At 37.6% G+C, this 12,578-nt stretch overlaps 1 protein-coding gene across 18 annotated transcripts in view; it reads left to right on the top strand.

Moving 5' to 3' along the window:
* The window catches only part of LOC311075193 (uncharacterized protein), a 77,910-nt gene that overhangs the window by 37,646 nt on the left and 27,686 nt on the right, over nucleotides 1-12,578 (top strand). For 15 of the 18 annotated variants that reach the window (XM_084102396.1, XM_084102408.1, XM_084102406.1 and 12 more), the window contains 2 exons: nucleotides 741-1,007; nucleotides 2,557-3,738. In XM_084102396.1, coding sequence (XP_083958522.1) covers nucleotides 741-1,007; nucleotides 2,557-3,738 — 1,449 coding nt within the window. The remainder of the gene's footprint in view (nucleotides 1-740; nucleotides 1,008-2,556; nucleotides 3,739-12,578) is intronic. The other 3 variants (XM_084102402.1, XM_084102401.1, XM_084102403.1) reach the window with 1 other exon arrangement.

Here is a 12,578-nt window from a genome sequence, read left to right as displayed (position 1 = left end):
GAACTGCGCAGCTCTAAGTGTAATATTATTTTTAATAACAAATAAGTAAATTTTTCACGACAGCTCTCATTACTCTGATAGGGGAGAAATATATAGCTGTCAAGTATTTATTTAATAATTTATTTAATAAGTTGAATATGTTTTAATAGTGTAATCTTAATTTATTATTATTAGCAGTAGTAGTAGTATGATATGTTATTTAATAAATTAAAATCCAACTACTACAAGTAATAAAATATTATTTATTAATAATTATTATAAATACTAATACTATATTACTACTGCTAATATTAGATTATTATTATCATCATCATCATTATTATTCAAATTATATATCAAAACCTCACATTCTAGAAAATTAATGGTTTAAAACATAGCACAAGTACATAACAACAACAACAACAACAACAACATTTATTTATAAAACACATTTAAACACAATATAGATTGATCCAAAGTGCTGTACAAAGTACAAAGCAGGTCTACACTATCAAAAAGCAACAAAAAAAACACACCAACAACAATAATTACAGGTTTCCAAAAGCTAAAGAATAAAAATGCGTTTTAAGAGTAGATTTAAAAATGTGCAATGAAGGAGCAAACCTCGCATGATAAGGGAGACCATTTCAAAGCTTGGGCCCAGCCACAGAAAAGGCCCGATCACCCTTTGATTTGTGGTGTATTTAAATAAATATATCATGTATTTGACTTTTTCTATGAATTTCTGTAATTTTCCATAGGTTTCTCTCAGCCTAGCACAATGTCTGCGGTGATCACAGGTGCTGCTCCTCTCCAGACAGAAAGACCGTCTGGTGTGGCCGAACCACAGGGTTCACCAGATGCTCAGGCCCCTGAACCCCCCAAAATACCAGCTGAACCCCTCAAAATACCAGCCGAACCCCCCAAAATACCAGCCGAACCCCCCAAAATACCTTCCGAACCCCTCAAAACACCGACTGAACCCCTGGCAGCCACGACACCCAAGAGCCCACTGGACACATCTGCAGGTATGTACACAGAACTGCACAAATATCAGCATTTTTCAATGTTAGAGTATCTTTCTATGAGGCAGTACTGTATATATCTATATATAGCGTGACAAATCAGATTAATCATCTTTAAATGCTGCTCATGCCCTTAATATGTCGTCAGTTTCCCTCATGTACTTCCCATGTGTTTTGTATTAGGGATTATGGGATTCCTGCAGGAGCCCCTGTGGAGCAAATTTCTAATCCATTAGTAATTAAAACTATTGCTGCCCACTAGGGGGCACTATAACTAGAGCAAGGCGGAGTTACACTTTCAGTTGCCAAAGCTAGTCAGACCCATCGTTTCTGGTATCCCAGGGGCCTTTAAGGGTTCCTCAGCTGTATAGGGTTAGCACAGTGCAGCTGAGACCTCGATTCACCTCGCTGGTATAAATCAAGCTCCAGAATGATATTCTGCCTGGTTTGATGCTCATGGATGGTTGTTGATGTGCAAACAGTGTTACACACCTACCAGATGGAGGGTCAGACTTGTAGAGTCACGTTAACTCATGCACAAGTCAGTCATCAAGTGCTTGATCGTTAAATCACCCAGATTAAAATGCTGACTCGATTTGATGATGATATAAGCATATTTTATTATCAAATGTAATGTTTTTATCCGTCTCACACAAAACACCTTAGGTTATAGACCTTATCTTCCAAGACAAAGATATCAGGCATGTCATCTAGCGTCCAGTCATTTAGTGTACGAGTCGTCGTCTCACAAATCTCCAAATGGGATTTGCCCCACAAATCATTATTTATGCTCGTTATTTCTTATAGAGGAAACCAGACCTTGTACACAGATAAGTTATGCTTGACCTCAGTTGCTCAGTCTGCTTTGTGCACATCTTCTGCAAAAAAGGAAGAACAAAAAACATCTAAAAAAATAATAATTCAAACAATATTTTACTTGAAAATTAACATTGCATAAGATTGCTTTTTTAGATTGTGTTTTGAATAATATTTCTACCCTGGCAGATTTTTAAACTTGTCTGAAAAATGACGAAGACAAAATGCATCGATATTCAAGATACAATCTATAAAAGTAATTTCATTGTGTTGCTTCTCAAGCAGATTATTGTGGGATAAAAGTATTTTTAGATATTTTAAATAGAAAATTTGGCTTTTTTTTTACATGCTTCATCAATATATTACATCAGTTACAGTTTCTTTATCTTAAAGTGCCATGAAACCTCCTCATTTCAGCACCTTAATTTTAAAAAATGCTATGAAATTTATTTTACCTTTTCCTGCCACGTCTTTTAATGAACTGCTTTATTATAGAAGATAAATAAGGTTTCATGTACTAGTTTTGACTATATTGTGTATTTCAGACCAGCATCCAGGGCTGCAACTATCTCAAAAGATGGTTAAATTATCTGATTTAGATCTTCACAGGTTGTTGGGAATATCATCTGGGAGTTTAAGGGGTGATTGAGAAGTTAGCGAATGCCTTTGTGCATGTGTGAGAGAGCGAAAGAGGGAGTTAGTGCTTCTCTAATTTCCTTTCTTCTCTGTATATGAGGTGTCTTTGGTGATCACTGGTCCGATGAGGCCGGCGTTCCTTCTGACCTGCCCTTCACACCCAGCGTTTCCACCATTATCAGTCGCCATGCAAGTCACCTGGTAGAAAGCCCGAGTGACGTGACCGATCCTCAGTGGTCCCCGAGAGATAGAAGCGTGGGAGATGCCGAGGAGAGGGAAGGCGAAGGGTCTGACCGTAAGAAGGAAAAGAAGAAGAAAAAACGGAGACCCAGGGACGAGGTTTACGACTTCCACGCGGAAATGCAAAGCGAAAGTGCTTTATCCGAGATCGTCCATCAATCCAAAGAAGACGGAGGTTGGGAAGACGTCGGGCGCATTGGTGGGAGAGCCAAGAAGCCGAAAAGCCGAAAGAAGATACCCGAGGAATGGGCGATCCATGCCGAACCCTTCGTCCCTGCTTCGGCCTCCGTGCCGCAAGAGTTCGCAACTGGTTTTACCCAATCACCCCTTGACAGCGATCTAGTGTCGTTTTCCGAGGACTACACCGATGGGAGTCTCATTCCTCTGTCTCTTACCCAAGATCTTCTGTCTCTTACAGCTACTTCCCCACCATCCACAACTCCTGCAAAGTCTCCCGGTCGAGCCCCCGATCAACACTCCTTATCCACGTCATCTGGATTCCATGATATAATCATGGACACGGAGGATGATTTCACCCTTCCATCGCCTCTGGGAAAAGCTGATTCTCTTCTCAATGATGCTCAACCTTCTCCTGGAGGAACTTCTGAGGAGTCGATGTTCGGACAAGAACACCCCTACACCTCTTCCACGGCCACCCAAGACTCACCAGTGAAGGAACCGCAAGCCTCCACCCCTGGAAGCACTTGTTTTGTACCACCGATGGAAGCGCTAATCTCAGCGCCTCCATTTTCTCCCTCTGGACCTGCGTGGTCTCTTAATAACCACAGTCAACCTTTTGATCTGGAAGATGTTGCATTTGAGACCCAAGTCCCAGTTCCTTCACCAAAGAGCAAATCCCCAAAGGAGCCAAAACCCAAACAAGGCAAGAAGTCCAGTTCATCTTCATCAAAAAGTCCAACTTCCCCTGATGCAAAGTTGCCGTCTCCACAGATTTCTGGTTTGAATCCGGCCGCTCCGCCTTTCTTCCCTAGTTTTGCAGAACCTCGGGAGCAAGCCGGCGGACTGCCCTTCACATTGGAAGGTTTGTTGTGGACGTTTTGGGAAGTGGATCCACTTAATGCATGGCTGTGTGGATTCCAAGCCTGGGCTTGAGTGATTAAACTGCACACCCCAATAACTAACATGTCACCCCGTCAGCTGGACTCAATGGTTAGGGTTCGTTTAAAGCGGGTTGGCTTGGTTTTGCTTGGGTGTTTCTTCCACAATGAATGACCGACTTTGTGCAAACAAGAATCCCCCCCCTCCCCTCCCAATTAACCTTGTGATCCAGGGTCTATACTAATCAAAACGCTTCGGTTTGCAGTTATTCGAGGAGGTGTCGTTGTTCCCTCACAATTTTTGCATCTCCACTCTGCTGTTGTGATTGTTTCTCGCACTACCATTGGTGACACCTAACAGTGACAATCTTATCTCTCGGTTTCCACCACCCATTTCTCTTCTAGCACTTTTTTTAGTGTGAATATGTACCACCCTTGTCCATTCATGCATGTATACAAAGTGCAATACAGTCGTACAGTAAGTGATGCTCTTTTTATTTCTTTCTCCTCTATGTTCCCCGACATCATCTGTTTCAACACGCCAATTAGGTAAGTCAACATTTAGTTATTGCTTACTCATTTTTGGTCTCTTTATATGTTGTGAAAAAAGCGTGTTGTGTAACATCCTCTACTTTTCATTCATAACTTGCTCTATAATTGCTGTATCAGTCTCGTAACCAGATGTGGTTAGTGGACGTGCAACAGTGGTTTGCAGCTTTTTTCAGTTTTACTAATTTTAGTTCTTCAACTTTTTTTATTGCTATTTTTATTTCAGTTACAACTTTTTTTGTAATTTGCAACTTAAATGACTGAACTAGTTTGTGTCGTCCAAACTAAATGAATCTGTGAATCGGTATGTGGTATAAAAAGTCCTTGTATCTCCATAATCTAGCCGGTTTTCATTAAAGCATTTATGTTCTTAAATGTAAACTAGAAACGCAAGTGTTGTATTTAAATAGAATATTGTCATAATCCCAGAAGGCATCGCTGTGAGTCATGAACAGCAGGAGAAAGACTCAAGTTGTGTGCCAAATGATGCACTATACACTGTTCACTTATAAACTATGCACTTTTACACTTTGTGCTCATCCGTGTAGTGCAGTGGTTTTCAAACTGGGGTCCGGGGGCCACAAGGGAGTTCTGGGGGTCCGTGGAAAAATTAAGAGAAAAGGCATTATTAAAATAAAATGTAAAAAAATAAATAAAATAAAATAAGATTGATCCAATTAACTAAAAAAAAAAACAATTAACATTTTTTTAATGTATTTTTTTTTAAATAAATACAATTTTATTTAAGTAAAATCAATAATAAATTAATACATTTAATATACACATACATAAATTAATACATCCGTGTAAAAATTAAGAGAAAAGGCATTATTAAAATAAAATGTAAAAAATAAATAAATAAAAATAAGATTGATCCAGTTAACAAAAACAAAACTTTAATTAAAATTTACTTAAAATTTTAAGTAAAATCAATAATAAATTAATACATTTGATTAAAATAAATACAATTTCATTAAAATAATTATAAGAAAATCAGTGTAAAATGTAAATAAAAATAAGATTAAATAAAAAAAAGAAAAATAAATTTTATTTAAATAAATAAATAGGCCTATATTTTTTTTTCACAGTGATTTTTTTTTTTCACTGAAATATTTTTTTCACAGTATTAATTTGGTCTTTTTACATAAAAAAATATTCAGCTATCTTTTAAATATTAGGATGGGGGTCCCTCCCATATGAATCATCATATTTTTCATCATATTCTAAAAGATTGAAAAGCCCTGGTGTAAGTATATGAATTTTATAATTAAAGCTGCGACAGTCAAGTGCATGAAGTCTCCAACATTCCACACTTTTAATTAAGTGCATCAACTCAACTAGGTATTTAAAGTGCACTTCTTGTTTTTGGAATCTTCAATGTGAAGAATAGAATAGTGCATAATTACGCAGATTGGGACCTACAGTTTGCTTACATCTCGTCTTCTCTCTGAAATACATCACATTGCAGAAGTAAACTGGGTTGTGAATGTTATTACATGTTGACTTGATTAACTTCAGCATAGCATAAGCTACACAACTGCAGAAAATACAGTATAGTATGTCTTAAAATGGCCGATTGCTGTTTTTTTTGTTTTTTTTTACACTCTGGTTTCGAGTGTAGCGCCTTTATTAGAGTGTGTGTGTGTGTGTTTGGGCGCGTCTGACACAGCTGTCTCTTTTAGTTCTCTGTAATTTTCGGCTCTTTCTTCAGCGGGGAGGGACTGTGTCACTGAGGGAGCTACTTATACACTCCGGGAGACAGACCATCAGCGTTTGGTGTCAGACTTCCCAACATGCAAATTAATGACAGTGTCCTATTATGTGCGTGTGTGTTGTACTATGAGCTGAAAATAAGGAAATTGTGAAAGCTCCGTGTCAAATGTCACATTAGAGTGAATTCTATTATTCCATGTTATGTCGCCTGCAGTAACTCTCTGCTTGGTGTTTGTTATATACATATCGAGGACATTTCAAAGTAAAGCTTTCCTTAGCCTTGAGTATATCCTGTGAACATCTCTGAATGGCATTGATTGTTTTGGGTCGTGATGTGTTTTGTTTGTCTCTTGTGGACCCGTGAGACGCTCTTGATTGTGATGTGTGTTGTTATGAATGGTGGAGTGTTAACACACTTGCAACACAGACCCATCTCTCCTTTTGTTCTGACAGACGCTTGTTATGAAAAAAATAAACACTTCCGTTCGGTTGTTTCTCTGTGACTGGTAAATCTGATGTGCTTTGAATGCTAGTTTATGTTATATAGAGATTTATTTGGGATTCTAATCATGTATTTTGAGAAAATATGAATAGACGATTATGGAGTAATCGATAAGATTGTATGTGATACTACTTCATCGTAATCGTTCAAACCAACAAGGAAATAAGAATACTTTACAGCATTTTTTTAGCTTTTCGTTTTTGTTCCATCTGAACGATTAACCTGATTAAGGCACATTCAGTTGCTGATCACAGATACGTTCTCAGATGATCAAGCGAGTGTTTTTCATTTTCATTTACCCAGTGCATTTTAATTTCTTTCTTTTAAAGTCCCCCTGTAGTCAATCATTTGATCCCTTTTTTAATAAATTAATAAATAATTGTATCTTTTATCACCAAAATGGCATATTTTCCACGGGGGAAAAAAATGTCTTCATGCCTTAAAATAGCTTGAATGTAACTTGACACCCTTGTCTCATATGAATATGCAAATGAGCCCCGCCTCCACTCACTCACTCAGCTCAGAGATCCACTGGTTGACGATCACACGTTGATCTGATTGGTTACAAGGTAGTTTGTGACGTCAGAAACACCAGCGATTTCAAAGCGTGTTTTTGAGACTGTCTTTGGTTCACTGCAGTTTTAAGGAGAAAATACTCAGCAATGGAGTCGACTTATGAATTTACACATGGTTTGTCTTAAAACAAAAAGAGGGGCAAAACACACAGCACATTGCAAAATTTTGTCGGAATGCAATAAAAAAACATTCTGCATTGTTAAATTCGGTTGCACTCGATATACGTTTTTTGTTTTTTAAGTTTTCTTTTGTTTGTTTTTGTTATGCAAGTTTGTGTTGTTTTATACCTTCGGACAGTTTTTTCCCTCTTTCTTTCATGTTTGTGTCATACATAATATACCGCCTGCCTAGTAAAAGGGCTAAAACAGGCCAATAGATGTTTGGAAGCAGATGCGAGGAGTATTTTTGGAGGCCAGAGGTTTTGTGAGGCTGTGAGTGTCGGCACAGAGGATCTTACATAAGTAAACCCTACTGGGAAGCTTCACGGTGAAAGACAGGCGTATGGAGCCACCGGCCTCTTGGCACCGCCCGACCCGACCCAACCAAACACCCTCTGAGACGCGTTGCACGTGTTTTCAAGAGGTTTGACAGCTTCGATCTACAGCACATGCTTTTTTGTGGTGTTGTGATAGTGTTTATGTGGTGTAGGGCAGGGTTCACCAATCTCGGTCCTGGAGGGCCGCTGTCCTGCAGAGTTTAGCTCCAACCAGCTCCAACACACCTGTTTGAAAGTTTCTAGTATGCCTAGTGAAACCTTGATTAGCTGGTTCAGGTGTGTTTAATTGGGGTTGGAGCTAAACTCTGCAGGACAGCGGCCCTCCAGGACCGAGATTGGTGAACCCTGGTGTAGGGTGAAATGTAAATCACCAAATATTGCTGTTTTTCACTGCATAATGGAGCTGCACGATTAATCGTTAAAAGATTGCAATCTCGATTCAAACACCCACACGATCTCATTCATAAATTACAATGATTTGTCTCTCTCTATTAGAGCCAGAGAAAGCAGTTGGGCTATCTAGATATGAAATGGCTTCACAAACTTCACAGTCTTTTCAATATCCGTTATATCCGTGTTACAATATTCAAATTATCTCAGATGTTCTGGGATAAAAGTTTATAGTTCGAATAAAAAAATTGATGTTTATGGTAGTGATCAATATAGAGCAAATCACCTTTTGAAAGTAACTTGATGCTTCATATAACGACATTTTTATATTACATCGTTACACCAGTAGGTGGCGGCAAGTGACTGTTGTCATTGAATCATTCATTCAAGAGATTCGTTCAGAAACGCTGATTCATCAAGTAATGAATCAAGTGAAGTATTTATAAGCGAGTCATTGAATAATTTTGAATCATCAGATTAATTAAACATTTAGGCATATAGACAGCAGCAATTAATGTTTTGTCAAAACCTCTAGTAAAAAAATAAATAAAAAAATGTAATACTCAATTCATCCAGAATCGTGCAGCTCTACTACATAATTTCTGTTTTGACTTTCATGATTCAGGAAAATAATAAAGAAATATAAATAATATTTGCATATTGGTTGACCATTGCTAACTTGAATTAGCAGCTGATATTTGATTTTTAATTGATTTATGTAGTACATATAGTCTACTTTTCAAAAGTTAGGGGTCGGTAAGATTTTATGTTCTTAAATTAAGTCTCTTCTGCTCACCAACGCTGCATTTATTTGATCAAAAACACAGTAAAAATGTGAAATATTATTACAATTTAAATCAGCTGATTTCTATGTGAATATATAGTAAAGTGTAATTTATTCCTGTGATCAAAGCTGAATTTTCAGCATCATTACTCCAGTCTTCAGTGTTTCTCATTCTGATATGATGATTTGATACTCAAGAAACATTTATGATTATTATCATTGTTGAAAACAGTTCATATTTTTGTGGATACGGTGATACATTTTATTTTTCATGATTCTTTGATAAATAGAAAGTTCAAAAGAACAGCATTTATTTGAAATAGAATCTTGTAGCATCATAAATATATTGTCAGTTTTGATCAATTGGATGCTTTCTTGCAGAATAAAAGTATTAATTTCTTTATATATATATATAATATACAGTATATACAGTATATATAAAAATCATATTGACCCCAAACCTTTGAACAGTAGTTGTAAGTTGGTGTCGTTAGATTTGTGGATTTTTTTTACAGGATGTTTATAACCGCCGACGGCACAAATGTCTATTCTAACTGAAACGAATGTCTCAGTTCTTGGTACACTTACTAAGTGAACGGCATTTTACCACGAAATGAACATTTAGCCAATCGTTATTCTGCGTATGTGCGTCATTAAATTCAAATGGATTCGTACAGTCAAAGGTTATGATAACTGGAGTGTTTGAGACCAGCAGAATGATGGAGTGGTAAAGGTCATCGCATCGACTGTTGTAAACACAGACTGCCTCCAGGGAGGGCGTGGAGCCTGTCTCGTTGTTACGGCAACTGAAAAAGAAGCTGATGTTTCCATAGTAACAAGGACAGATGCTGAGAAAGTGGGCTTAAGTGTTGCATGCCATGTGACTTGTTCAATCAGAGGGTTTTTGTCATGGTGTGCTCATCGTAACATCACTGATAATATTCCTCCATATCTTCACAAATGTCTTAATTATGCAGATATGTAAATAAGGCAGCCTGGGGCCGGTTTCTGCAACAGTTGCTGTACCTCGTGCTTTGGCAGGCGGTAGGAGAGAAGCGACCGGCTGTGATCAACAGAATAATTACCCTCTGCTCACTGATGCACGAAACTGACTTTACACATAGTCAGAAATCCAGCTAATATGATATAATAGATGATAAAAATCCATATTCCCAGCTGACATGAAGCATTTCAGCAGAACTGAACCAATGACGTTCACTGAGCTGCAACATTTCACTCTCCGACATCTATGAGTAGCTATTGCAATGCATTCTGGGATTGCTGTGAAGGACATGAGTGATGCTGTTTCAGATTTGGCTCTAAAAAAAAGGTGTCTTAGAAGTAGAGCTGCACGATTCTGGATGAATTGAGAATCATGTTTTTTTTGTTTCAAACAGAATCACGATTCTGAATAGACCACTAAACAAAATAACGTAATTTACTAGTGGTTCTGACAAAACGGTAATTGCTGCAGTCTATTTAAAATGTTTAATTAATCTACATGAATTGTTTAAAAAAAAATTACTCATAAAGACTCCAACTTGTTTCATTACTGAATGAATCAGCGTTTTTGAACGAATCTCTTAAATGAATGATTCAATGAGAAATTCATTTTTTAACAGTCACTTGTCGCCACCTACTGGTGTAACAATGTAATTGATACAGTTGTTATTTGAAGCGCCAAGTTACTTTCAAAAGGTGATTTGCTTTTTGATATAAACTTTTATCCCAGAACATTTGAGATATTTGGAATATTTGGAACAGAAATTCAAAAGTTTGAGGTCAGTAAAATACATTATTTTATGAAAGAAATGTATATTTTTATTTCCACAAGGATGTTTAATTCAAAAGTGGCAGTAAACACATTTATAATGTTTAAAAAAAAGAGTAGAAAACAGGTATTTTTAAACTGTAATATTTCACATTTTCTACTGTATTTTTAAGTAAAGAAATGCAGCCTTGGTGAGCAGAAGAGACTTTTTTCAATGCCTTCACACGGTTCACACTTTTTTTTAGAAGATCTTAGCATTTGAGTTTCTCTCAGGAGTGACAATAAATAGATGGAGTTTCTTTTCAGAATATTAATGGCAGCATTGAACGATTGGATTGAGCTCGGCTCAGGTTGAGTGACGCTTGATGCCAAAAAATGTTTGAATTGATCTGTCTCCCATTCAGACGAACTATTGAACGTCACCCGCAGGTTATTTTTAACCAGAGAGCAGTGTGTGAGTTTACTTCATCATGGCTGTTGGCAGAGATAGAGCAGGATGTGTGTTTGCTTGACCGGATGAATGATGTAAAGCCTGTAGCTGAAGTCTCAGAGCCAAAAGAGCCTATTTAACTCTCAAACCTAAAGAACGGTGCTTTTGGCTCAGGGTTAGTAGATTAGGTCCCCGTTAAAGTGGCTTATCTTGGTCACGCGAACATTCCGTTTTGTCATTCTTCAAACACTATTAATTCTAATGTTCTCTGAACATTGCGAAACTAGTAACATTTAAAAACATTAAAGTCCCCCTGTGGTGAAAATCCATCTTTTAATGTAGTTTATGTGTCTATGTGTTGTTTTTAATATTCTTTAAGACAAACCATGTGTAAATTCATAAGTCGACTCCATTGCTGAGTATTTCCTCCTTAAAACTGCAGTGAACCAAAGACAGTCTCAAAAACACGCTTTGAAATCGCTGGTGTTTCTGACGTCACAAACTACCTTGTAACCAATCAGATCAACGTGTGATCGTCAACCAGTGGATCTCTGAGCTGAGTGAGTGAGTGGAGGCGGGGCTCATTTGCATATTCATAGAACCGCGAATACTAAATGAGGCAAGGGTGTCGAGTTACATTCAAGATATTTTAAGACATGAAAAACATTGAAATATGTCATTTTGGTGATCAAAGATGAGTTTTAAGGGATAAAATTATTAACTCTTACGGCAAGGTAAAGTTCTGCCGTTTTTAGTGATTGAATTTACTAGGTAGGTTAAAGCTGGTTTTGGGCTGATCGTTAACTTTCATCAAATTATTACATTATCACATAAAACATTATGAATAATAATAATAATAAAAAAAACAACAACTGAATGAATCACTGAACCTCTAGCTTTTCCCATAATTCCACTCTATTATATTATTATATTTTTGGACATGTGGTCCCTCACCTGCTCCTTCGTTGACGAGGCTCATGTTGCCATGGCAACGGGAGGCAGTTGCTTAGGAGACCTGAGGAATCAGGGCTACCAAGGAAACGATGTTGGCTCTTAGGAGGAGGAGGGGCGATGTGCTAAAAATAGCATCTGGGTAGACGGTCTCAGTCGAGTTATCTGGCTTTGTGTTCTCGCATCCTCCCGACTTCATCTCTTTTTGGCCACCTGTGTTTTTTTGTTCTTCACTGTGACATTGATGAATGTTTTAGCCGCTCCACTAAAGAGGAGAGGAATGCGGCTCGGTGTTCGTTCTTTTTATATCCCTGTTTCTGCTGCTGCTTTAAGTTTTGGATTCCTAACATCAGTTACTATGAGGAAAATCTTGTAGTGTGATTAAAGTGTGCATGCTTCAGCAAACGCGACGCGTGTGTTTATTTGCGATTCAGCTGTCCGTTTCAATCTGTGTTCAATCTGTGGCCTTTTCATCAGTATGTTGCAAAAGTCGCTTCAAGCCTTATGCGACATAACCGAACATTCAGGTCAGCCAAGAGATGCACATACATGTAGGTCAGGCTGTATGTCTGCTCTGGTTTCTCATGGACGATCCTGGCCCTCATTTCTATACATTGGCTCTGTTTAAACAGGCAGCACGTTTTTTTTTCTCTCTTTACTTA

Source organism: Abramis brama (assembly GCF_963993115.1).
Source record: "Abramis brama genome assembly, chromosome: 24".
In the NCBI taxonomy this organism is placed as follows: domain Eukaryota; kingdom Metazoa; phylum Chordata; class Actinopteri; order Cypriniformes; family Leuciscidae; genus Abramis; species Abramis brama.
This window is presented reverse-complemented; position numbering and strand designations above follow the sequence as displayed.